Below are 26,032 nucleotides of genomic sequence, written 5' to 3' on the forward strand. Positions count from 1 at the left end.
CCATGATCTGGCACACACTGCTCATGAAATCCCTCTTCCTCACACACACACCCCCTTCAAGTCACAAACAGGTAATCTTCCAGGGCAGCTAGTCCAAACTTTACCTGCAAAGCTTGAGAACTTGAAACAAAGGGAGAAACTGAGGCACTGCTTGCAGGAGACCCGTCATACTCCACAGACAGGCCTCCGCCTCAGCAGCCCTCACCTCTCAGCACCAGCACTATTCAAGTAGCACCAGTGGGGGGCACTTTGCCCTCATCCTGTCACTCTCTCAAAGGTCAATGATGTTCCTTTTTGCTGCTTGTGCGGGGCCATGTCAGCCTCAGACTGTCAGGGTCTCTCCTCTCTAGATCCGGCTGTCTTTGTGTTCCTGTATGTAGTGCACCTGTCGTTTATTTAATCCCCGTACCAGAAGCCCCTCTGAGTGTCTCTTATCCCAGCCAAATCTCTACTCCTGTATCTCTTTAGAACAGCAGTTGCCAACATTTCGGACCTCACGGACCACCAGAGGTCGGGGACCATCGGTTGGCGACTGCTGCTTTACAATGTTCAGCAGAAGCTTCAGTCATGTTTGTTTTTGCCCTATCAGGGAGTTCCATTCCTTGAGCACATAACTCTTAAACTTAAGTGCCATACTTTGTGGACCTCAAAGAGGGAGTTTATTTTTTTTATTTTATAACTTGGGTATGGATTGGTGCTCCTAGTTTTACCAGCACACTTGACACTTCCCAGTGATACAGTGCAAATATGTCCTGAATGTTATCCTGAAGTTGTCAAATCATCCTGTACTGCCCACCCACAGAGAAGGGGCTGGTCCTCTTCTAGCCCCAGCTGGGCACACCAGGGGACTCCATTGTAGTAAACCAGTTGACTCTCCAAGATAGCATTTGATCTAGGGCCCTAAAACTGAAGGCAAGGGGCCTGGCCCCTATGGCTCAGTGGTTGAGCATCGATCTATGAACCAGGAGGTCCTGGTTCAATTCCTGGCCAGGGCACATGCCTGGGTTGTGGGCTTGATCCCCAGTGGGAGGCGTGTAGGAAGCAGCTGATCAATGAATGATTCTCTCTCATCATTGATGTTTCTATCCCTCTCTCCTTCTCCCTACCTCTCTGAAATCAATAAAAACATATTTTAAAAAACAAAAACAAACCTGAAGGCAAGGGATCTGAGAATAGCCCTGCACAGTATCAATTGTGACTCTGCAGCAGATTTTGTTATCTCTACTTTAAAATGGGAGTGACCAACAGTTACCCTGGGTAACTGCCAAGGTGAGTAGTGTAAAAGCAAGCAGTTCCAGCAACAGAGCAGAGAAAGAAAAGGGTGCTTCCTTTTACTGGTGTCTCTTCCTCCTGGAACCACGCCAGACTTCCACCACCTATTCAATGGTGACACTTGCTAATGCAGGGCAATTTTTCATCCCCGAAATGTGAATCTCAGGGAAGGTTTCTGTCTAGGATACCGCTTGGCACATGATGGAGACCACAAAAGGTGGCAAAAAGGGTAGGCAGTGTCTGTCACCCCCTCCACTCTGAAGCTTGTTCAAAACCCAGCATGTGGATGAGTGAAAGCAGAATCAGGTTCCACTGATTTTTTCCCCTCTGGCCTGACGGCCCCTCCCCAATCCCAGTGGTATATCCACCATGACGAAAAGTTATCCAGAAGCTGTATCATCTAGCTGAGAACATAAGCTGCCCTTCTTAAGAGACTAAGGGCCCAAACCTTAATATGTTGCCAGGTTGGAGAAGTGAAGAGAGGGTAGCAATCAAATTCAACTGAGAAATTTAGGGGATGGAAGGTAAACAGGGGAGATGATCTGAACAGAATGAAGGCTCTAACTTGTCCGTCCAGCCTCCAGTACTCTCCCAAGGGCCCACCCTTCCCAGATATGCAGAACTCACACGTGCCCTTTGCAAAGAAGCTCTGTGTATTGGGTGCAACAGCTCTGGGGTCTCAATATAAATAATATACAAAACCCAACAGCTCAATGCCTCACATTAACAAAAATACTAAAAACTCATTAAAAATGGAGCCTGAGGGAAGAGCCCCAACCATTACTGGTGCTAGCCCAGGAAGGGGATTGAGAATTCAGAGAAAAGGGTGGGGCCACATCCAGTCACAAGCAGCTCCTCCAGATGGCTCAGTAGCGTCCAAATATGTTGGTACTGGGCTGTGGCTGGGTATCTGTGAAAAACCAGAGAGGATCAGGGGTGGGATGCCAAGCGGGGCTGTAGATATGCATGGGAAGAGCTACTCAGGTGCTAAGGGAAGGGATGGAATATAATGCTTGCCCCCACAATATGGGCTAGAAGCAACAGCCTCAGCTACTTGCCCCTCCCCGCCCCCAATTTATTTCATGGGACTCTCCTGGGAAGGAAGGAAGGCTTACTGGAGAGCTGTTGTTGGAGCTGCCGGACCAAAGCTGCTGTCTGTTGCTGTTGCTGGGTCTGCTGAAGCCCCTGGCGTTGGAACTGAGGTAGAAATTGGAAGTGGAACACTGAACTCAAACCCTCTACTCGGAATCTTCCACATCCTTCTCTATCCCCATCTCCCCATCTCTTTTTAGTGTGCCATGCCTTGCCTCCTACTTCTACCACATGGCACACTGTCCCCAACCTAGTTCACTGGCTGCATGCCCAACCTGGGCAGCTGTCCCTGAGCCTGGGGCTGGAGTCCAGCAGCTACCTGGGGCTGGGACTGGGGCTGGGGCTGGGGAGGAGCCGCTGCCTGTTGTTGCTGCTGCTGCTGCTGCTGCTGCTGTTGCTGCTGCTGGTGTGCTTGTTGTTGTTGTTGTTGCTGCTGCTGCTGTTGCTGTTGCTGTTGCTGCTGTTGCTATGAGAACATAAGAGATATTGCTAAGGAGAGCAAGCAGCTGAGCCCAGGCATGGAGGGATGGGAACAGGGGAAGAAGCAGCAGGGAGGAAACTGGGTTCAGTGCCCTCCTTCCTCAGAGAGCTGCAGAGAAAGATACCCAATCTAGAGTCCCCAGCAGACAACCCCCAACTCTCTCCCAATAGGACGACCACAAAACCAAAGTGGGTATAAGGGGAAACTAACTCTCTAAGATCCTACTGCATGCCAGATACTCTGCCAGGCGCTTTCTATGTACTGCCTCAGTCACTATAGATAACAATGAGGAGGAGCCTGGGCCTTTCCTCCTCCTCGGGTTCCCAGGTCCCCTGTGAACTCCCTGGGCCTTACCCGTAGGATTTGCTGCTGCTGCTGCTGCTGCCGGATGTGGTACTGTTGCTGCTGCTGTTGCTGTTGCTGCTGCTGCTGTTGTTGCTGCTGTTGCTGCTGCTGCTGCTGCGGTGGCTGCTGCTGCTGTTGTTCAGGCAGGATGGCAGCTGATCGGACGGCAGCCTGGACACCCTGAGTGCTCAGTGGTGTCAGGGTACCTATCATGGGTGTTTGCTGCAGTGTCTGGTGTGAAAACCTACAAAGAGAGGTCCAGAGATCAAGGCATGGGGCGGGGAGAGAGGTGAAAGAGAAGCCCCAGGTCCTGACTCTAAAGACACTTCAGTCGTTTCATTCATTCCTCCTGTCACTAATCAGAAGAGCCCTTTGGGTCCTGGCACCTTTCTAAGTAGGGGAGTAAGGAGTAAAGACAATGCCCCATCTCAGTGTCTCATAACCTTCATGGCTAGAAATTTTTCAATTCTGTCTTAGCTATTTTTCTCTTATAAAAATGGAAAAAAAAGTCTTAGCATAGGACAGGCATTTTGTTAACACTTTGTGAGGTTTTTGTTGTCGGTGGCAATCCCCAATAACATTTCAGGGGCTTAAAGACAATTGAGTCCCACTGCTCCTTCCACTTTCCTTACCCCAATCTGTACATCACTGTACCAGGCTACTGACCAGGTCCCCTGTCTCAAGTCTTCTCGCACCTTCTCTATGCATCCTATCCATGCATCCCATAATAATCTCTAGACATGTCCAACTCGTCATGTCACTTTCCAGATCCAAAGAGCTCTTTCTGGAATTGTGTCTCAGTTCTGCACTAAGCAGTAAAGGCCCTCTTCAACCTGCCCACTCCTGGCCTATCCCTTACTTCCCTGACACCAATTTTACCTCCATCCAAGTTCTTCTCCTACCTCTCCTCCCAGCCACTCCCCTCATTTGGCTCCCATGTCTTTGTTCATGATATGCCCTCTATCTGGAATCCCCTTCCTTCTCCTCCTCTCCACAAATACAAATCATAGCCATCCTTCAACGCAAGTCCAACCTCCTTCGTGACACTTCCTCTGACGACTCAGGCCCACGATGACAGCACCATGCATCTTTTCTGGATTCCCATTTTACTTCACAGTACATAATGGCACATCTGGCTGATTTTCCTCAGTGTTCTCTAAATGTTCCTCTGGGTAAGTCTCATCTCCTCAACTAGAGTAACAATTCTTTGTGGTGAGGGACTTCATAGTTTTTTAAAAATATCTTTCCTCGCCCCAACCGGTCTTAGCACAGTGCTGGCCACACAGTGAGCAGTTACTACTTCTCAGTAAAAGGACTTCTGCTGGTCTACCCTTCAGTGTTCTAAACCCTAAGCTACAGACCCTCAAGACACAATTACGATGTCTTAACTTAGGCCTGACTAATGTTCAGAATAGTGAGAGGATATGTTCATTAGTCCATTCCAGAGTTAAGACTGTTCTAACACTGGCTTTATGCCAACTTATCATGCAGTGCATCGATGAATCCTAGACTTGCCCTTACTGTAGTCATATAAATCATTTCCCTTCTCTCGGCCTCAAAGAAATATAGAGGAAGCAGGTGTGGGACTACTGGTTGCCAGGGTCCCTTCCAGCTCTGGCATTTTGTAGCAACAGGCTATGTGGCCAGATAAATGTTCTTGCCACCTCCAGAAGGTCTGATTAGTCCCATCACCCCAGGCATGTTTTTCCAAGTCAAATGTGCCTCTGTACCTCAGTGCCTTTACAACCCCGACTCCCTTGGGTACCTTTGAGTGGAAGTTAGCCCATGTCCGTAGGTAGGGGCCTGCTGGTGCACATAGCCACTGGGCCGCTGTTGCAGGTGGCGAGTGGGATCTACAAGAGTAGGATTGGTAGAAGGGTGGGTGCTCTGATAAGGCTGGCTGGAGTAGCTGGGGGGCACCATGGTACCTGCGGGGCCTGTGTGTTGCTGCAATCCCACATGAGAAACATAAGGAGTATATCCCTGGACGAAAGGAGGAGAGAGTCAGGACCAAGAGCGTGCAGAGCAACTTGCCTCAAGCTCCCTAATTCTCACCATCTTGTGCCCTTACCTGGGAGGTCTGCAAACCGTAGGAAGAACTAGTAGTCATTTGGTGGACAGATGACTGGCCCAACATCCCCTGACTCTGCTAAAAGGGAAAACGGGGACAAATGTAAACTCAGAGAACACTTTCCGCCATCTTGTTAACTCTATCTCCCACTCTGCATGTCCCCGTGAAGAGCCCAAGTGTCTCCTCAGTCCTGTGACCCTCAAATGCCTCTCCCTGGGGGCCCTCCCTACGGCCCCTCTCACTATCTTTGCCTGGAGCTGTTGGCGAAGGCGCTGTCCTTGGGGCACTGCAGGCTGCTGCTGTCGGTACACGGAGGTCTTGTAAGAGGGTTCCAGTCCCATGACACCACTCATGGTTGTGGGAAGCACTCCAGGGTAAGGTGGTCGGGCAGGCAGCTTCTGCATTGGTAACCGCACAGGGCGGTATGGGTCCACACGAGGGCCACCTGGAAATGGGAGCAGGCTGACCTCTCAAGGCTCCTTGTCCCTCCATCCCCAGCTAGGTGTCCTGGTTACCCATAGCTCCTTGGACGAGGGGCATCATCCCTGAGGCAGGAGGAATCCAGGTAAGTCTCTCATTCCTGGGGTGGCACTAACCTGCAGGTAGTGGCTGGTTCTGGGTGTAGAGGCCTATGGGGCCCTGCCTGTAGCTAACGTGGGTTATGGAACCAGGGTTAGTATGGTGCAGGAGGTCTGGAGGCACTGTCACGCCATAGGGGCCACTCCGTCCTGAGCCCATTCCAAAGTCCTATGTGAACAGTAGAAGAGGAAGGTGAGAGGTGGGGGTGAAGTGGGCTAGGAGGGGTGATGGGGAACTGGATCTACATGGTTATTATAATTCCAAAGGCACCCCTGCCCCACATGCCCCTGCCCTTCCTACAAACCAGAAACTGGCTGTGGAAGCATCACGGGGACAGCACTAACCTCTGTCTTAGCAGCTGGCTGGCTTCGTTTCTTGCCTTTGGTGGACTTCTTCTTGCGTTCCTCAGTACTGGCTGGAGCAGCCCCAGGTTTGTCAGTTTTGGGGGGCTCTGGAGCCTTTTTCTCAGGCTCTAGCAGAGTAGGAGCAGGGGGCTCCTCATCTTCTGGTGGCAGCGGCAGTGGCTCCAGGTAATACGCCCGGGGCCGAGGCCGCAGGTGCGTGTGGTAGAGCAGTAAGCGCTGCTGCTCCTCACCTCGAGCCACTCTCCGGTCCACCCGGACTGTTCCGAACCAGCCCCAAGACAGTGGCGCTGACGGCTTCAAGCCCTCAAAAAGATCCCAGGGGGAGAGCCTTTGTTTGGTGGAAACCTGTAGACCCTGCTCCAGAAAATGAGAAACAATGAGCGGCTAAGGCTTGTAAAACAGAAGCCAGACCTTAAGGACTTATAGGAAAGGGGGAAGTATCTTCAGGCAATGAAAGAAAAAAAAAGTAATGGGCAGATTCAGGAGAGATGGTCAGATGAAGACAGATGGGTATGGACACACAAACATGCACACGGGAGACAGAGTTAAGTGGAAAGAAGGTGATGGGTGTATGGAGGAGGGAGGGAGGGAGGGAGAGAGAGAGAGAGAGAGAGAGAGAGAGAGAGAGAGAGAGAGAGAGAGGCATTCAGAGGGAGACAGAGATAGAAATGAAGAGAAAAGGCAGTGAGAGACTAAAGACAGGCAGAGAGGGAAAGAGAGAAAAGGAGAAAAACAGGAAGAGAGAGGTAGGCAGAGGGAGACAAAGAGACAGGTGGAGAGAGACAGAGACACTGAGGAAGGGGGACAGAGACAGATGGGACAGGAAAAGACATGAGAATTATACATGAATGGGTTGGACTTTGGATTTTAAACTCTAGATCAGTGGTTCTCAACCTTCTGGCCCTCATGTTGTGACCCAACCATAAAATTATTTTCGTTGCTACTTCATAACTGTAATGTTGCTACTGTTATAAATCGTAATGTAAATATCTGATATGCAGGATGGTCTTAGGCGACCCCTGTGAAAGGGTCGTTCGACCGCCAAAGGGGTCGCAACCCACAGGTTGAGAACCACTGCTCTAGATCCTCTTCTTCCACTCCCTCTCTACTATACACATTGATTATAGTTACTTAACAAATACTACAACTAACAGAGAGAGGAGAAAGAAAATTGTGCAGAGATGAGTGAGTGGAGGGAGAAAAATGCAGGCATGAAGGTATCAGATATGAGCTGTCAGCCAGATAGATGGGTGGGGTGCAGGCAGGGTTGGAGGAGGGCAGGAGGTAGGTGGGACAGAGGAAAGAGGAGGGTAAAGTGCTGAGAAATGGGTGGTATGTTAAAAGGTGGGTAGGAGTGGTGAGCGGTGGGTACGGGTGAATGAAGAGACCAAGGAAAGAGGTTGAGACTCCCAAGATGGGGAGAAGAAATGTAAGTAAAGTTAGTGAAGAGCTCAACATTGCAGAGGCGGCTTTCACTGCAGAGCCTGATGGACGCAGTAGCCTGATGAGCCTTTGTAGGTACAAGGTTAATGCAGGAAAGGCTCTTGTCCGAAGCGGGGAAAGGCGGGGGGTAGAGAATTTGGGGCAGAAAGACAATGAAACATGCCTCCTTCTTGAAGATGGAATCAAAGCCAGTAATCTTGTTGCCCTTGGTGTCAATAAGGGAGCCCTGTGGCTCACAGGTGATGACATCTCGGGTTTGCTTGGGCAGTGGCAGCAGCTGGCGAACCTTTTCCAGACTGTCTGACTGGCGCTCCCCCAACTCTTTCTGTGGGCACAGTAAGAAGAGACAAGAGTTCAAGAATACAAAAACATAGGGGTGAAAAGTCTTGGGACAACACAGAACCTAGCATGAAAACACTCAGTCAATCCTTGCTATACAAATAACAAAGAAAAAGCGACTGTGAAAGGACAGGGTGGGGTCTCTGGCCAGAGCAAAGTCCCAGAGGCTGGACAGCCACTGCAAGGTCAGGGGACAGTAGGGTAAGAATATTACTGTTCCCTAAGCCTCACCTTTTTTTTTTTTAAATTTATTTATTTATTTATTTATTTATTTATTTTTTTCGCTAAAAGTATTACAAAGGGTATTACATAAGTGTCCTTCCCCCCCCCCCCCCCCGGCCCTTGACAAACCCCTGCCCTCCCTTACCCCCCAGTGTCTTATGTCCATTAGTTATGGTTATATGGATGCAAACAAGTCCTTCAGTTGATCTCTTATTCCCCTCCCTCCTGTCCCCCAACCCTCCCTGGCCTTCCCACTGCAGTTTGACAATCAGTTTGAGGCAGCTCTGCCTCTGTATCTATTATTGTTCAAAAGTTTGTAATGGTCTTTATTATCCATGAATGAGTGAGATCATGTGGTATTTTTCCTTCATTGACTGGCCTAAGCCTCACCCTTGCCTCTTCTGCTCACCTGCAGCTTCTTCACCAGGTTCATGTAGGCACGTTTGTTTTCCTCCATGCTGCCTTGAGAGATGCTGGACATGTCTGCAGCCAGGGTCCCATTGATGAGCACACTCAGCATGTCCAATACAGTAGTGAAGAGCTCACTATGACAGGAAGCCAGGAAGAAAATCGGAGAAGAGGTGAAAATAAAGGACTGGGGGTTGGATGCAAGCAGAAAATGGTGCTTAAGATGTCACTCCAGGGGCATCAAAACCAGGGATCACAGGGGGCTGTGCACCTGGTGTGGGGGAAGGGGGTCCCTCTTGGGCACAAAATGCAGGGAGGGGTAGGGTGCTTTACTTGTTGGACTGCATGTCGACAGTGCCGCTGATGATGATCTCCAGGAGGAGCACTGCCCACTCAGTGGTTTGCTGGGTGCTACGCTGCACAGTGTCAAACATGCCACCCACCTGCCAAGGCCATAATAGGTCAGTCAGATGGCTCAGGGTGAAGTTCAGCATTTAAGGAAAGTTTGGATCAGAACCTGGGTTGCGTGGACTAGGGACACCTGAGGTCAGTATTCCAGTTGTACCTATTACTTGCTACATGAACTCAGGGCAATGACTTAATAATTGACATCTCTGGGCCTTGGTTTCCTTACTTATTAAATCATAGGAGTTGGACTAAGGGATGTCCAAGATTCTATCCAACATTCTAAAATGAGCTTCTAAGTCTTCTAGGGTCTGGCCAGAATCTAGGATAATTGAGGCAGTGTCCCTGCTAGGATTCAGTGTCCTTAACCACTTTCAGGGCCTGCGTCCTTTAGGAGAGCTGGGTGAATGCTTGAAGACCCAGAATAGCCTGGGCCCGCCATCATTCCCCTTGCCCTCCCTGGGCTAGGACTTCTTTGCTCTGCAATTCTAGCCCCACCCCTTCCCTTCTTCTTCCCAGCTCCCTTTCTCACCAGGTTGAGCCGCAGTTTGAGGGCCTCATGCATTAGCTGCTTTGGTTTGCAATCATCTAAGTACTGGTCATCTCGCCAATTATTAACAATCTAAGACAGAAACAAGTATAACACACAGCTCAGGGATCCCCTCATTTCCATTCCAAAGTACCCACAGTGTTCACGGAAAGTAATGAAGGTTCCGACTACACAGTGGCCTCTTGGGCACATCCTTCTCTGCCCTCCTGCCAGGCTCCATGACCCAGAGACCCGTACCTGGTTCACCTGGCTGTAGAGGGAGGTAAGGAGTCCCTCACGCTGCTCATCCTGCCCTTTCAGACATGTCAGTACCAGGGATAAGAAGGGCTGCTGGCTCAACAGAGACATGCTAGAGATGAGAGGAAAGGAAAAGAAAAAGAATAGGACCATGGGCTGGAGATCTGGCCGCTTCCAACTTCATTCTCCCAAGCCCCATAGCCTACTATCTTAAGATCTAGCCGCTTGCTCAATGTGACCCATGCTTACCCTCTGATTTTCCACTTTTCCATGGGTTTTTTTCCTCACCCCTCTGCCCTAACTTTTCTTCACTGGGCTGCTTCCTCTCCTTTCTACCCCTTGCTCCTGCCCCCCTTCCAGCTGCTTTACCTCTTCTGCTTTTGTCGATCACGTTCTTTGCGGGAAGACGAACCCAGGTGCTGGCCCTTCTCCAATTCTTCCCCAGCAGCCTTTAACACATGCCCCTGGACTGAGGTGGGCAGTTTAGCAATGAGGGGGGCCACCAGCCAGACACCAGAGCGCTCTAGAGAGCTGGAAGACAGATGGAGTCCACAGGGTTACAGAGGAGCCAGGCAAGGTTGGTAGAATCCATCCTCTCCTCTCCTGATGGACATGCCTGATATCTATCTCCACACGGTTGAAATAATTTACATTGACATCAGAGAAACTTATAAGGGGATGGGTACTAACAGGTGTCTACCCAACCTGAGCACGGGCTTGGCCTTGTTGCTGCTGGGCATGTTGCTTGCAGTGTTTCCAAAAGATGACCCTGTCTCTGCTGACTGTTGAAAAACCTCAATTGTGGCCTTGGCAATGTTCTCTAAGAGGGAGTTCATCTCCTGGGGAAGAGGAAAGGCACAGGGACGCTAAATGGGAAGTTGGGGTGAAGGAAAAGAGATGGTAGGAGAGATGGGAGATGAGGGCAGATGAAGGCATCTGTGGAGGTTAATGGGAGGGGAGGGACACCAGCCTGTTGGGAGTCATACCCTCCGGTCCCTGAAGATTTTTTCAATTCCCCAGTATTCTCCTTTGCAGACCTCCTTACAGTAGTGACCACAGAAACAGCCTCCACAACTACCACCGCCAACCCTTCCCACAACTCAAGAGTCCCAACACTTCCAACCCAGCTCCTTTATCATCGGCTCTACATATCTGCCATCTTCCCATCCTCTCTTATCTCAAGAACCCCAGGGTAGGACCTACGTTCTTCTATGGTGGGCCACCTCCCTGACACTCGGAGCTAGAAGTGAGCATGGGAAAGAGAGGGCGGGGCACCACTCACATTGTTTGGGGTCTGCTTGATCATGAGCTGCAGCTCCAAGGAAGACTGGCGCATGGTCCACTGGTCCAAGTTCTGTGATAGAGACCCCACACCCAAGCTAGTCATCTTCATGTCACCCACAACCACTCATCACTCCAAGGCCAGTTCCTGATCTCTCACAACCTTGAACCACACTCTGAAAGGGACCTCTATAATCCCAGCTTTAGGAAAGATTACACCTAAATAATTCAAAATGGTTGAAAAATCTAACCTTTTAAAAAAGTGGTTCAGGAAAGATTTCATATCTTTCCCCAGGTTCCTGTTTCAGGGCCTCACATTCTTTTTTAAAATATATTTTTATTTTACTTATTTATTTGTTTTTAAAATAAACTCCTCTATTGGTTTCAGAGAGGAAGGGAGAGGGAGAGACAGAAACATCAATGATGAGAGAGATTAGTGATCGAGCCTGCAACCTGGGCATGTTCCCTGAAAGGGAATCGAACTCTGTTGACCGCCTGGTTCCTAAGTCGATGCCCAACCACTGAGCCACGCCAGCTGGGCGGGCCTCACATTCTTTAGCACAAGGAAGTTCTGCTTAACACTTTACCTAAATCCTTGATGTTAAAGTTGAAGCCTGCTTCTCCTGTTTCAAACCAGCTGCTCAAAGTCCTTTACAGACCCCAAGGCTATACTGCTAGCTAATCTCTTTGGCATTATCTCCTCTGGACTTTAGAGACCTCATTCCTTTAGCTTTTCCTTAATGGCTTTATTTGTCCACTCTCTAGTCACCTGAATGTCTGAAGCTGCATGGTTAAGCAAAAAGGGCAAGGTATACCTGAGTTCACATACTGACTCTTAGCTTACTAGCTGTGTGACCTTTAGCAAGTTACTTAACCTCTTCAAACCTCAGTTTCCTTACCAGTCGAACAGAGATACTCATACCTACTTCATAGGGTCGTAAATATTAAATGAGAAAATACACATAGTGTGCTGAGCACAGTAGCTGGCATGAAACAGACATTCTAGTGTAGTAGCTACTGAGTAGTATTACCATTCATTACTGAGCCATGGCCAAAGTGCCAAAAACACAAGGCCAAAAAGTAGGTCTCCCAGATGCCATGCCCCCCCGCCGCCCCCAAGATAAGCTACAGTCCCACTGCATCCAGAGAGCTGTGCCCTTACCCAACAGTTTATTCTAGAGTCTAGACCAGCCGTGGGCAAACTACGGCCCGCGGGCCGGATCCGGCCCGTTTGAAATGAATAAAACTAAAAAAAAAAAAAAAAGAGCGTACCCTTTTATGTAATGATGTTTACTTTGAATTTATATTAGTTCACACAAACACTCCATCCATGCTTTTGTTCCGGCCCTCCGGTCCAGTTTAAGAACCCACTGTGGCCCTCGAGTCAAAAAGTTTGCCCAACCCTGGTCTAGACCATTTTGGCTTTACTTCTAAACCCATGCTGGAGCTGTTTCTCTCACCCACATCCTTATCTGTCTTCCTTCTTAACTCCTCATCTCTTTTTCTCTCAAGGTTTCCATGGTTTGACCCCAGGCTTGGACTACATTGCTTTCTACAAGACCCCCAATTCCTTGACCTACCTGGAGAATACGCTTAATGCGCTGCCGCTGGGGGTTCTCCCCGTCCTCATTGTCCAGCAGTCGATGTGGGTAGCAGATGAGCTGCATGAGGCGCTGAGCCTGGGCACTACTCAACACTGGATCTTGTAGGTCATTGCTGTCCTCACACAGCGATTTAAGGCAACGTTCTCCTACCCATTCCTAAGGAGGCTGATTATCAGGGGACTGAGGCAACCAGAAAGGGGGGTCACGAATAAGGGGGATAGGGTGGGAGTTGGTGAGGGACACAATGTATAGTAGAGAGGTGGCGTGATCATGGCTGGAAACAGGACTATATTATAGAAAAGCATTTAGGAAGTGTGGGGGGAAGGTGAGACTGACCTGTTGGCAGATGCTGCGCAGCACGTACTTGGCATAGACATCCAGACTGGCTGTCTCCACAGAGATGTTGCGGCCACCCTGCCTCCGACCGCCAGTACCACCTCCTCCCTCCTCCTCTGGAAGTTCTTCTGTTCCTCCTGTCACAGTGAAGCCTGAACCCTTCAGTTCCGCATCCCCTGTGGTCCATAGGCGGGAGATAGGGAGGGGTGAGATCCGAATACTGTGTGGAGACCCACCCCGGACCCACAGAGGCAGCAACTCCCCAAGTCCTGCCCTATGGAACAGAAATATACTTCCCTCCCTCCTCTCTTCCCTAAAGGTCAGGGAGACCACCTTCAGGAGAGAGACTGTCCTTTGTAGTTTAGCTGGCACTCCACCCTATACACACTTCTGGCACCACTACCTTCCTACCCCCATACCAAGTACAAACACAGCCTTGAGAACAGCAAACACAGCTCCATCCACGATGCGGTTCTGGGAGGCAGCCAGCAGGTGGCGGTCACAGGAGGAGCGGATTCCTACAGTAGGCTTGTCTGGGGAGGGAGCTGAAGTCAGGGGAAGCAAAAGTAGAAACTGTGGGGGTGGGGTAGCCACACTTTCTACTGCTGGCTGGCTCAGATCCGGATCACTTACTTCCATCTGACTGGCAAGGATTGAGTTGAGGTGTCTTGAAAAGGTGGAGAAGGATGCGGCAGGTAAGCCGGGCCCCTGGCTCAGAGTCCTGTTCACTGCAAGCTACAGAAAGGAAGACAAAGCAGATCAGACAGAAGGAAAGCAGACTGTATATAGGTTTGTGGAGGAGGGATGGTAAAGGGGGAGATGAGGTCAGGCAAAAGGAGGAAAAAAACCAAGATAATGCTGAAGAAGAGGTGGAGCAGCCAACCGTTTTGCTGTATGAGAGGAGTTCCTCGAAGGATCACAAAATGACAGATCAGGGTTGCAAATGCAGGGTTATACAGAGGCTCCCCAGCCTGAGACACACCACAGGACTGGCCTCTGGGGATGCCAGGGAGCCCGACACTGAACAATGAGAGTGCACCCATAGAGTGTGTGTTGAAATTTGGGATCTAGAAATTCTAGGGGTTCTGGACTGGTAGTTTACCTGCATTAAGGAGTGAAGGGATGGCAGCACAGCGAATCAGATCCTCTAGGAGCAAACACTGGCGAGCAATGAGGATGGCAACAAAAGTAGCCAGGGAGTCATGAAAAGACAGGTCACTGACCTGGAGGAAAAAGCAGACAGACATTAAGACTCAGAGGGGAGACAGGGTGCTAAATCAAACTCAAAGTGGTATGCCTCGACTGTACAAAACTCTGTACCCGCCCAGCCGGTGTGGCTCAGCGGTTGAGCGTGGACCTATGAACTAGAAGGTCACAGTTCGATTCCCGGTCAGGGCACATGCCCAAGTTGTGGCTTGATCCCTAGTGTGGGGCGTGCAGGAGGCACCAAAAAAATGATTCTCTCTCATCACTGATGCTTCACACTCTTTCTCCCTCTCCCTTCCTCTCTGAAATCAATAAAAATATATTAAAAAACAATCAAACTCTGTCCCTGTACCGCCTTGATTACTGAGAGCAGACTCCTGCCCTGGTAAGTGGCCCAGGCCCCAGCAGGACCCCACCCAAGTCTCACATCTACATTGCAGAGGAGGTCGTTGAAACCACAAGTGCCATTGTTTGAGGAGCAGCACAAGGCCTTAAGTACTCCCAGCCATTCTGCACTCAGTGACTTGCAATAGCCGGTCAGCTCTGCACACAGGATTGCGATGTCATTCACCCTGGGGAAAAGTACAAATGCCCTCAGGAAAAACCTTGTTCCATAAAACCTCAGACCCATTAACTTTTCATTTCCACTCCGGCAATAACCAAGATTGCAGTACCTCCCAGGCATCTCATCCCTCCCAATATGGGGCCAGAGCGCAGTGCCCATTCCTCACTCAGTACGCCCCATACCTATCGGGATCATGGTGCCCCACACAGACGTGCATAAGGGCATTGCAGACAAAGCTGTAGCGGTTAGCAGGGTTCTCACTAAGACTCTTGCCTAGCCCTGTGTAGGTGAAGGTGTGAGCAGCAGGGTTCTCCAGAGTGTCAATCATGAACTCAGGTGCCCAGCGCATATTGGATTCTGATGGCTCCACGTTGCAGTAGATGGTGTTCTTCACCTTGGAGCAGAAGTCGCTGCAGGGGTAGGGGAAAGCAGATAGTAGTGTTGAAGGTCTGGTGAGACAGAAAGATGGTCAGGAAGGGGGAGGAAAGAAAAAGAAGAGAAAGTGAGAGACCAGGGACTTTGGGACAGGAAAAAGGGAGATGGGACAAAGCAGACGAGGCAAGAAAAGAACCCAGTTAGAAGCACAGGGGCCCCTGAAGGCAGGGGGAGGAGTGTGGGCCCCACCGAGATGGGCTGGGACTAAGGCCAACAAGGAAGGAGAACCACTCTCAGGAACTAAGAACACATGGAGGGCACAGTCCCCAAACGACCCTGCAAAGGCAGCAGGGTCCTGGGCTGTGCTCTGCTCCTAAGATGGGCGACAATGGGAAGGATAAAGGACGAGGTTCCATTCTCTACCCCTTACCTCCCACCTCTCTTACCTGAAAAGCTCCCCAAATTTGATCTTTAAATGGCTACACGAGGTGTACAGATCATAGAGATAAGCAAGGATACAGCGTTCTGCAGAGGAGCCATCCGACCGGTTCATCCCATGTTTCACTACGCCACACAGCCTGTCACGAGAAAGGAAGGTGAAGAGGGACAGCAGATAAGTGTGCAGGGGCCAGGACACAAAGGTCCCTGGACACAGATTAAAGTCTTTTGGCAATACTCACTCCACCCCACCCCACCCCACATGAATGGCATGCACGTCCACAGTGAGAGCCCCATCGGCATTCATGAGAGCCCTCTGTGCTCCGGTAATTCCAAAGCCCTGCTTACCCCTCAAAGACCTGTGCCATCTGGTCCTGGTTGAGGATGAGGCAGGCATGATAGTGCCGCAGGACAGCCACGATGCACAGACATAGGCTAGTAGTGTAGCTGCCCACAAGGTCAGAGGATTTGAGGAGCAACTCGGCTTCGACTACACTCAGCTCATTCAATAGCTAGCAGAGTAAGTAGGGTGAGAAACGAGAACAGGCCCCACATATTATATAAAATCCCACACTTTCTTAGAAGAAACTGGCAAAGCCAGGCCCCAGGCCCTTATTGCTGGAGCCGCCTCAGTCTACAAGGGCCCTGCTGCTATATGCCACAGCCCTTTATTCTATTAATGACATCAGCCACATCAATGATCTAATCACTCTCCAGGATAGAATTCTATGAACTCCATGGTGGGAGGACAGTCTATACCCAATGCTCTCATCTGTGTCTTGGACCTCCCCAGGGAGCACTTGAGTCTCTATTCCTGCCGTCTTAGCTCATGTTCCACTCCCCCTGAGCTAATCTTTCTGCCCCTGCAAATAGCTGGGACTCTGACTTGAGTCTCAACTCCTATCCTTATGACCCTATACAGTACAAACTCCTTCCTCCACCCTTATCTCCCCAACTTCCCCACCTGAATGGCAAAGTCGATGAGGCCACTGATGCTGAGTGAATATTCCATGAGGTCGAAGATGAACTGCACATGCTGCACCAGAGGCAAGTGGTATGACATGCCAAGGGCAAAGCTCGTGATCTGCTCCAGAACATTCCGGGAGACCTGATAAGGGCAGTGGGAGTGAGACGGGAGTGGAGAGAGGTGGAGGGAAGCAGGAAAGGATGGCAGTGGAAGGGGATGAGACTGGGAGGTTTGCCCTGCTTAGGAGGGAAAGAAGATGAGGAAAGGAAAAGAGGATGGAAGGCCAGAGTGTGGGAAGGGGGCTGGACTTAGGCCCACACCTGGGCTGTGACCTGGTGTTGGTCATAATGTGAAAGGTGCTGGAACTTAGCAAAAATATCTTCAGCAGTGGGGAAGGCTTCAGGCCGATTGCGACGCCGCTTCTGCCCATCCTCCCCACCTAAGAGGACAGTTGAAAGAGATCAGTCAGGACAGGGAAGATAAACTAGTTGACTAGGGGTGGGGTGGGGAATGGAGGGAAAGGCTATGCGGGGGTGGGAGGGAGGGAACGAAGAAGGAAGGGGAGGCAGGGAAGAGGGCAGATGGGAAGGGAGGGCCAAGGAAGGGGTGGGGGAGGGATGAAGGGGACAGTGAAGGGAAGGTTGCAAGGACCACAAACTATGTGGACCATAAGAGGAATAAATACAGGGAGGTGCTAGGTTGAGGGAGGGAAGGGAGAGGGAGGGAGGGCAGTACGGGGCTTACTGTGTGGTACCTAAGAATGTCAGGTCTCCAGGATTCAGAGGCACAATAGGAGCAAGCTGGTCTGCAGAGGGGGGGAATGAGGGGGGAAGTTTCAAAAGGACTAGAGCTCTCAGAAGACTCCAAGAGACAGGACATTGGGACATGACTGGGAATGCCTTATGCTGGGGAAGGGAAGACTGACTAGGGCATTCTTTGAGGGGAGATCGGTTAAGGAGCCTCAAACCCACCAGTTTCTGCTGTCCCCTTGCGGTTCAGAACCTTCAGGATATCCTTGGTAATTTTCTTGATGGCATGGCGGGCATCATCTCGCTGCTTTCCCACCCCAAACAGTACGACCAACCGCTGGTTGCACTCATGGCTGCATGACTCCTCCTGCATCCCAGCAGCACCATCAGACTCCTGCACGAATCTCTTTCCCTCCACTTAAAAGCATGCGCTATGCCCCTCAGCAGCCCAGTGCTCAAACCCTTCCCAGCACGTTGCACCCTCAAGAACAGCTCCAACCCCTCTGCTGGTCCTGGGACAGAAACCTGGACTCAAAACAGATGGTCACAGGGTATTGGGGAAGAGTACCTGGGGGATCGGAAAGTGTGTGGCATACTGCACGTGCCGCGGCTGGTCATAAAGAACCCCGAGAGTCCCTTCCATCTTCTCCTTGGGTGGTGGTTTCACCTCCTTCTCAACATCTGCTTTCTCGGGCGATGGACTGCCCTTCCCCTCACAGGGCATCGTTGGGGAGAACAACTAAGAGAAAGGCAAAAGGGCATAATGCTTAGAGCAGGGGTGGGGAACGTCTGGCCTGCAAAATCATTTGTTCTGGCCCTGCTAAGGCAACTGCAGGTGGGATTTGAAATTCAATAAATCTAGGAGCTTTTATCATAGCAACATAAATTTATATTAAGTGAATTATATTAAGCGAATGGTATTATAATATCCAAATGGCCCTTGGCAGAAAAAAAAGTTCCCCACCCCTGGTTTAGAGGAACAAAAGGGGATGAAAGGGCATAAAGAAATTCCCAAAAGAGGTATCATGGGAGGCCCTGAAGAGGTGGGTTCTTCCACACCAGGCTCTAACTTACTGAGAAATCAGGCTTCTCCATATCCTCAAAGAGTACACTGGAACTAGGGTCGATGTCCATAGACTCCGAGAGCCCTGGATCCTGAGGGCACAGAACATAAGCGGAGTGTTTTAGCCCCAGGGAGCTGCTCCCCACCATCTAGAAAAGTTGACAAGGGAGTTGGAGACAGGAGACCATACTGGGAAAAGCACAGGATCTAGATTCAGGCCTTGATTATTCATTTAACCACCATGGGCCTCAGTTAAGAACAAAATAAATAGCCCCGGTCGGGTGGTTCAGTTGTGTGAGCGTCGTCCCATGCACGAAAAGGAATCAGGTTCAATTCCCAGTCAGGGCACATACCCAGGTTACAGGCTCAATCCTGGGTCAGGTGTGTATGGGGGAGGCAAATGATGGATGTTTCTCTCTCACATTGATGTTTCTCTCTCTCTCTCTCTCTCTTTCTCTCTCTCTCTCTCTCTCTCTCTCTCTCTCTCTCTCCTTCCCTCCCTCTCCCAAATTAATAAAAACAGCCCAGCCGCAGTGCCACAGTGCCTCAGTGGTTGAGCATCAACCCACAAACCAACAGGTCACCAGTTCGATCCTGGTCAGGGCACATGACTGGGTTGTGGCCTGATCCCCAGTAGGAGGCATGCAGGAAGCAGCTGATCTATGTTTCTCATTCTATCCTCTCCCTAAAATCAATAACAACATATTAAAATAAAACAAATAAGAACATATTCTTAAAAAAAGAAAAAATAGCCTGGCTGGTGTGGTACAGTAGTTGAGCGTCAAACTATAAAACAGGACGTCAGGGTTTGATTCTCAGTCATGGCACAAGCCCGGGCTTCGGGCTCGATCCCCAGTGGGGGCGTGCAGGAGGCAGCCAATCGATGATTCTCTCTCATCACTGATATTTCTCTCTCTCCCCCCTCTCCCTTCCTCTTTCTGAAATCAATAAAAACATATTTGAAAATAAACAAATAAATAAATAAGTAAAATGGGGTTAAGATGACCTCACAAGGCAGTTGTTAGGATCACATGAAAAAGAATGATGCGAGCCCGGCTGCGGTGGCTCAGTGACTGAGCGCCAACCTAGGAACCAGGAGATCACAGTTCAATTCCCGGTCAGGGTGTATGCCCATGTTGCAGGCTTGATCCCCAATTGGGCAGAAGGCAGCTGATCAATGATTCTCTCTCATCATTGATGTTTCTATCTCTCTTTCCCTCTCTCTTCCTCTCTGAAATCAATAAAGATATTTCTTTAAAAAAAAGAATGATGCAAGAGTGCCTTGTAAACCAAGAAGCACTAAGCAGATACTACCATCATAGTTAGGATCATAGTTAGGTCTCATTATTAGGTAAGGGACTCTCAGAGGACTCTGGGAGCCAGGAAGATGGGAACATAGGAAGAAACTATCCAGGGCTGGGAAAAACTCACCTCCAGCTTGCTACTGCTGTTGCATTCAGCCTCCTTGCGCTCTGGGTCATCAGCAGGGTCATCAAAGGGAGAGGGAGGCCGAGGACCAGGTGCTCCAAAGGCAAGGTCCCCTCGGGAGATGAGGGTGCAAGTATATATGTTGTGGGAGAAAACATCGTGTCGAATCAGTTCACAAAACAGCAGTACCAAGTTAAAGAATTCCACCCGCTCACTCTCACTTCGGGGGTCCGCTAGAGGAGAGGGAATGAGAAAAAATTAGTTAGGAGAAGCACAAAAGAGATGGGGGGAAAAAAGAGAGGGGGGCAGAAAGAAAGAGGGACACACCTCAGGCACACTCCTCCTAGAGTGCCTGAGGTAGGCAAAAAGAGGAACAATCCAAAACAAAATAAGACTGCAGAGGGACAAAGTATCCTTGGTTACCCCACCTCCTGCCCCACACACCATCTCATAAAGGAATATAGCATCTTTGCTGCTAAGTATATGTGACAATGCTTCGATTGTTTGTGCTGGTTTTTATTTTTCTCTTTATTTCTCTACTCTGTTAAACTATAAAATGATCAAAGACTAGAATTATGTCCAAAATTCATTCAGCATAGAGCCCAAGACAGAAAAATATACCAGAAGGTGCTTAATTATGCTTTCTGATGACAGTAACGGGTAACTGAGTCTAGGCCGAGGTAACCAGAGGGTGGCAGGGGTCCATACTCAGCATGGGAGCCTGTGTATCCAGGAACTGCAGGAGGACATCCTGGAAAATGGGAGCACTAGGAGCAGAAAGGGAGCCAGAGGCAATGGAACCTTTCTCATCTGCAGCTTCTGATTCTCCACAACGCTGTAAGATGAAAGAATAAACTGCAGGATTGGTTTTTACCTGTTTTCTTCACTCCTTCCTCCATGTGTAATCCTAGAACTACCACCTATTTTGTCTCCACCCCAAACTTTTCAATTCCATTCCCCCTTTGACCTCCATTTTCTTTACTGCCTCCCAACTGAAGTTTTGATTGCTTCTCTGACATCAATCCTCTTGCCTTTCTACTTTTGCCTTATGTCCTCGACTTTCCCCCCTAGGTTCTCTACTACTTCTTTATTCTCACAGCTTCAACTATGGTCCCACTACCAGCTCAATCTGTCTCCAACCCCAGTTGCCACTACCCCACTGGCCAACCACTTTCTTTTCTCTCTGCTCCCTAACCTCAGCTTCAATCTCTGCCTGTCTCTTCTCCAGGAGCTTGGCTACCACCATAGCACGATGCCGACCAGAACGTTTGCAGCTGACAGCCCATTCACACAGTAGTGATACCACAGCATCATCATCTGAGGAGATCTGGAGACCACAGGAAGACAGGAGTGAGTAAGGTAGAGCTGGGGACAAAGAACCCAGTTCCGATTTCTTAAACACTGGGTCCCATCTTAAAACATCCCGGCCCAGTAATAGCATCTCTTCAGACATCCCGTTTTCATGCCTCACCAGGACTTCCCCTCATACTGTTGCTCTTGCAAAGTTTTTTGTTCCTTCGGTGCCCCTTCTTGCTTACCTCATGCCCATCCTTGCTAGGCCCCAATCCAAAGATTCGGTTACAAAGGGAGTCAAGAGAGTTGCTGAAGTCAGAGCGCTCAAAACTATGGCTGTCCAGCACTTCCAAAGTATGGAGCACCCGTCCAATGGTGAAGCCTAAGGAGGAAAAGTGGCAAAGGGGATTTACCTCCCTATGCAGTCCAACTCTCAGACCTCTGTCCTAACCAATCTCCATCCTTTCCTCAAACATCCTTCTTACTATTCATCGTCTGGCACTCACCTGCAGTAGCTTCCTGGCACTTATCAAAAGACCAGCGAACCTCAACTGCCTGTCCACGCTCCTTGATCTGCTGTTCGATCTCCCGCAATTTTGCACGGACCTGAAATATATATCAACGACTTTAAGGATGTACCAAGGCATACAAAAGGCCAGGGCCCCAGGCTAAAAGAAGAGGACTCCAAGTCACTATTTTTGAAAGAATAATTGAGCCTCACCTCCTAATCTGGGGGTACTAGGCAACTGGTCCGACTTACCTGTTGAGTGAAGGCACTGTTGCCCTCTGGCATGGGCAGGTTGGAGGGGGCAATAGGCAGGTGGTCAAGTGGTGAGCCGGTCTTAATTCGGCTATCAGTCAGCGAGTAGTGCCAAACCAAAGCACTAGGACAACACAGGAGGATCGTCTGCCAGATAGGAACCACTATGTCAAACTCAGTTACCATGGCTACCTCTCTAGAATCCCATTATAAGACCCAATCCTTAGAGTTCCGGTCCAAAGTATTCTAAGTCCCTAGAGTGGCATCCCTGAGCCCCTCCCCTCATCCACACTCCTAACTGAAAAGGAACTAACAGTCCATGAATGAGAAGCGATAATCTCTAAGCAAGTACTCAGTGCCGAGTCCCACCTCCAATTCAGAATCACCCCCATTCTCCAGGAGAGGCACCCAACCAACTCCTCTCAGGATGCCTCTTAACACTTCCTTGGGGCCACCCAGTACTTACCTGAAGGATACAGCTGAGGCCAAAAACAAGGGGCCGGTGCTGAGGGCACATAAGCAGGTCACTAAAGGGTATAGAGGGTGTGCTACTAGTTGGGGGCTGAGGAGCAGGGGTGGTGGGCAGTGTGCTTGTCGACTGAGCAGACATAACATGAGCCGAGTGACTGCTCATGCCATCCAGTTGCAGGGCCAGTCTTCGGGTACAGAAGTAGGCAAGGCGGCGGGAGAGGTATGCAGACTGAACGAACTCCCCAGAGTACTGTGAAGACATGAGGAGCAAAACCCCAAATTCTCTCCAAGGGACCCTGCTGTCACATCTTATTCCTCCTCTAATCCTCCCGAGAGCCCCCCCGCCCAGGACCCCTAAATCCTAGACCTTACTCGAAGCAGCAGAGGCAGCAGCAGTTTAAGCAATTCATCTTCTCCAGGGCGGATTTTCTCAAAACACTCAAGTACCCATGTCAGGAACTCGTGTCTGTCCAGCATTCCATCCTATGGGTACCAGGGGAAAGGATTAGTTTAGCCCAGGGATTATTAGAGATGAGGCAGATAAAATCAATGACAGGATGAAGAGAACCACAACTGGGGTAAGGTGGCAGGCAGATTCCGTTCTCTATGGGCAGAGTGCGAGATCAGGCTCAATCCAATGTCCCACACGACATGCCCTACCTGAAACATGAACATGGCCAGCTTCTCGTTGTAATCCCACTGCCGTATTGCCAACTCTACATCATGGGGCAAGGGCCCTATAGTGGAACCACAGCCCCCACTGCCTGCAGGCCCAGGCCGGTAATATTCAGCCATCTTTTGCAGCTGCTCCCATAAGTACTTGGTGATGATCTGAGTCCATTCTAAGGGAAAGATGGAAAGGGGCTATTTTATACTGTCCCTCTACTTAGAACATTTTCTTTTCCCCACCCCCCACCCCACCCCTTAGCCATGGTTTTGCTTTCTGCCTTTTCAGTTACCCACAGTCAACTGTGGTCTGAAAATAAATAAATTTTCCTAACCATCAATATCATCTGTTCCTGACATCCTGACATCCAACCATCGACACTGTCATTCATGGCTCCATGATCCAGGATCATCCAAAGCAGATAATCCTCCTTCTGATATATCATCAGGTCAATAGTAGCCTAATGCTACATCAAAATGCGTACGTCATTCACCTCATTTCATCTCATTACGTAGGCATTATCATCTCACATATCACAAGAAGTTTGAATGTAGTACAATAAGATGTTTAGAGAGAGATACCACATTCACAAAACTTTTATTATAGTATATTATCATAATTGTTCTATTTTTACTTACTGTTGTTAATCTCTTACTGTGCCTAATTTATAAATTAAACTTTACCATAGGTATGTATGAGGAAAAAACAGTATATATTGGGTTCGTCACTATCCGTGGTTTCAAGCATCCACTGGGGGTCTTGAAATATATCCCCCTCGGATAAGGGGGGACTACTGTACTTCTAAACCCTATTCATCCTCTTTGGCTCTAGTCAAATGCTACCTTCCTAAAGCCTTCCCAGGTGTCCCCAAAAGAGGGTAATCTTTCACCCGGCTCAGTGGATAGAGTGTAGGCCTGCGGACTGAAGGATCCCAGGTTTGATTCCAGTCAAGGGCACATGCCCAGGTCGGGGTCTCGATCCCCAGTAGGGGGTGTGCAGGAGGCAGCCGATAAATGATTCTCTCTAATCATTGATGTTTCTATCTCTCTCTCCTGCTCCCTTCCTCTCTGAAATAAAAAAAATATATATTTTTTAAAAAAGAAAGTAATCTTTCTGCCTACTGAAGTCTCAAAGAAGCTTCTGCCTCCTCTTTTGACACCTTATATATTTAATAATGTGACTCGTACACCTGCCTTGGCATACTTACTAGACTATAAGCATCCTAAGGGCAGGGATTAGGTACTGGTCATCCTTATAGCCTAGCACATGTACATAGTAAACACTCAAGATACTGGATGTTTACTAATTGAGAGAAAGCAACATACAAGCAGAAGCAAGGAATACAGATAAGGAGAATAATTCTAAGAGTCTATCGCTCCTTGAAGCGATCAGTGGTGGGAACCCTGGTAATTAAGAGTTACTCACCTATGAAGGGGTCAATGGTATTTCTCTTCTTAACCTTGGTCTCATTGATTGCTGCATAGTAGGCACAGGTCATCTTAATGAGCCAGGCGGCCCTCATCACAGGCACTGTGTATTTTGCTAAGTACCCAAACACTTCGTCCTTCTTACCGAAAATAGGGACCTGGATGGACATCGCAAATAGTGAGAGACCTCTATTGCCACCATTAGCTTGCAGCCATATAGCTTAATCTGGGCATAGGACTATACTTGGTACCCATGCTCCCCTCCTTGGCCTGAAGAACAGGAAACAGTATCTTACCTTCTTGGCTAGTTGTGTGAGTGGCTTGGTGCCAGCCAGGTCAGTGAACCAGGTGTTAATGGCACTCTGGGATCTTGGAGTCACCAGCCAGAAGTTGTCCTTCTGGTTCACTTGGGGCTTCCTGCGACCAGTGTCAGGGAGGGTGTTACAACGTAACTTCTCTGCAATAATGTTGCTGAAGTTGGAACTGATCTGAGGAAAGAAAACTATACCTCAGGTGGAAAGAAAGGGTGGAGAGGTAGTGGTGCCTTTGACGGGCAAATGCCACTGTGGTAGCATTAGGTTATGAAGGGAAACTTGGCCACTTAGGTCGTCCCTTTAGGTCTTCCCAACCCACAGCCTTTGCTCCTTCTCAGATTCTTCCAGCCCTTTCCTTCAGCCTGGCAGGATTTTCTCACCTTGGAAGGATTGAAGTTTACATTCTTTGCACTGCCATGTTCATCCCCAGAGACAGCAGGCTGGTTATTGAAACCTTGTTTTACATTCAAGGCCGTCAGTTCATCCTGAGGCAGGAAAATGGCATTTTAGGTTTTTTCCTTGGGGGTGATGGTGGTGGGAGAGGAGGGCAGGAAAAGAGGGGGAAAGGGGAGCGGCGAGAAGGTAGGAGGAGGATTCTAAGTAGCACAGATTACTGTTTAGAGCTAGGCCCTGATGTTCATTTGGACCCCACCCTCACCACCACCCTCCCGCCCCTCCCCCCCCCCCCACACACACAAAGTTACTCAGGCTCCCCATCACCCAGATCTCACTCAACATCACTCTTTCCTCACAAGCTGGCTAGCAGCCATGGCTCACCAAGCTGCCTCAGACAACTTTCTGAAGGGTGTGTAGAGGGGGAGGCCGCCTCCAGCGTGGCCCCTCCACCGTTCCCTAGTCACACTCAGGAACCGCCCCCTGCCCTCCAGGTCCCACGCTCCTGCACCCACTTTACTCTTCCCCCTTTCGGGACTTTTGCTCCCACCAGACCGCCGCGCCCCCCCTTTCCCAAACCCTAGGTGCTTCCTCCAGTGCTGAGCGCTGGCCCCTGGCCCCGCGAGAGCCCCGGTTTGTGAACGCGCACCTCCTTCTGTTTGGGATCTTGAGGGTACACATCAGGAGGCCCCAGCCGCGGCCGCTTCAGGGGCCGGTGTTCGTAGCTCAAGATCCCGAAGGCCGCCATTTTGCCCAGCCCGTAGCGCCGGAGGCCCCAGCCGGGCCGGCTCCGGGGCGGGGGGAGCCGCAGGGGGGGGCGGCGGTGGCAGAGAACGGCGCCCGAGAGACACGGGGGGCAGGTTAGAAACTCTCGATCATTGCCGGA

The 26,032-nt window shown here is 49.8% G+C and overlaps 1 protein-coding gene across 3 annotated transcripts; it reads right to left on the bottom strand.

The window, feature by feature from the left end:
• Nucleotides 1–1,904: 1,904 nt before the first annotated feature.
• Nucleotides 1,905–25,952, bottom strand: MED12 (mediator complex subunit 12). Of its 3 annotated transcripts, XM_023764392.1 has the most exons (45): nt 25,796–25,952; nt 25,134–25,238; nt 24,736–24,927; nt 24,438–24,597; nt 23,006–23,187; nt 22,718–22,828; nt 22,341–22,595; nt 21,875–22,021; nt 21,621–21,720; nt 21,360–21,496; nt 21,017–21,148; nt 20,530–20,656; nt 19,825–20,054; nt 18,405–18,485; nt 17,899–18,069; nt 17,553–17,697; nt 17,336–17,386; nt 16,902–17,020; nt 16,579–16,722; nt 15,963–16,126; nt 15,623–15,754; nt 14,984–15,211; nt 14,664–14,808; nt 14,133–14,253; nt 13,664–13,765; nt 13,450–13,563; nt 13,031–13,206; nt 12,671–12,850; nt 11,092–11,163; nt 10,515–10,648; nt 10,179–10,340; nt 9,810–9,921; nt 9,555–9,644; nt 8,951–9,060; nt 8,619–8,754; nt 7,812–7,973; nt 6,185–6,559; nt 5,858–6,008; nt 5,513–5,706; nt 5,262–5,339; nt 4,956–5,173; nt 3,200–3,434; nt 2,684–2,824; nt 2,388–2,469; nt 1,905–2,182 (listed from the first exon to the last, which is right to left on the bottom strand). In XM_023764392.1, the coding sequence occupies exons 1-45, from the start codon at nt 25,892–25,894 to the stop codon at nt 2,139–2,141; spliced, it is 6,546 nt and encodes a 2,181-aa protein (XP_023620160.1). In that variant the 5' UTR covers nt 25,895–25,952; the 3' UTR covers nt 1,905–2,138. The 3 variants fall into 3 exon arrangements, 2 of the variants coding, with proteins under 2 accessions (XP_023620160.1, XP_023620152.1); XR_002832134.1 differs by lacking the exons at nt 1,905–2,182; nt 2,388–2,469; nt 2,684–2,824; nt 3,200–3,434; nt 5,513–5,706 and having other exon boundaries at nt 4,962–5,043; nt 5,119–5,173; nt 13,450–13,575; nt 25,796–25,894; XM_023764384.1 differs by lacking the exons at nt 1,905–2,182; nt 2,388–2,469; nt 2,684–2,824; nt 3,200–3,434; nt 5,513–5,706 and having other exon boundaries at nt 4,971–5,173; nt 13,450–13,575; nt 25,796–25,894.
• Nucleotides 25,953–26,032: the final 80 nt, after the last annotated feature.

This window comes from Myotis lucifugus, unplaced genomic scaffold (genome assembly GCF_000147115.1).
Source record: "Myotis lucifugus unplaced genomic scaffold, Myoluc2.0 scaffold_4, whole genome shotgun sequence".
Lineage (NCBI taxonomy): Eukaryota > Metazoa > Chordata > Mammalia > Chiroptera > Vespertilionidae > Myotis > Myotis lucifugus.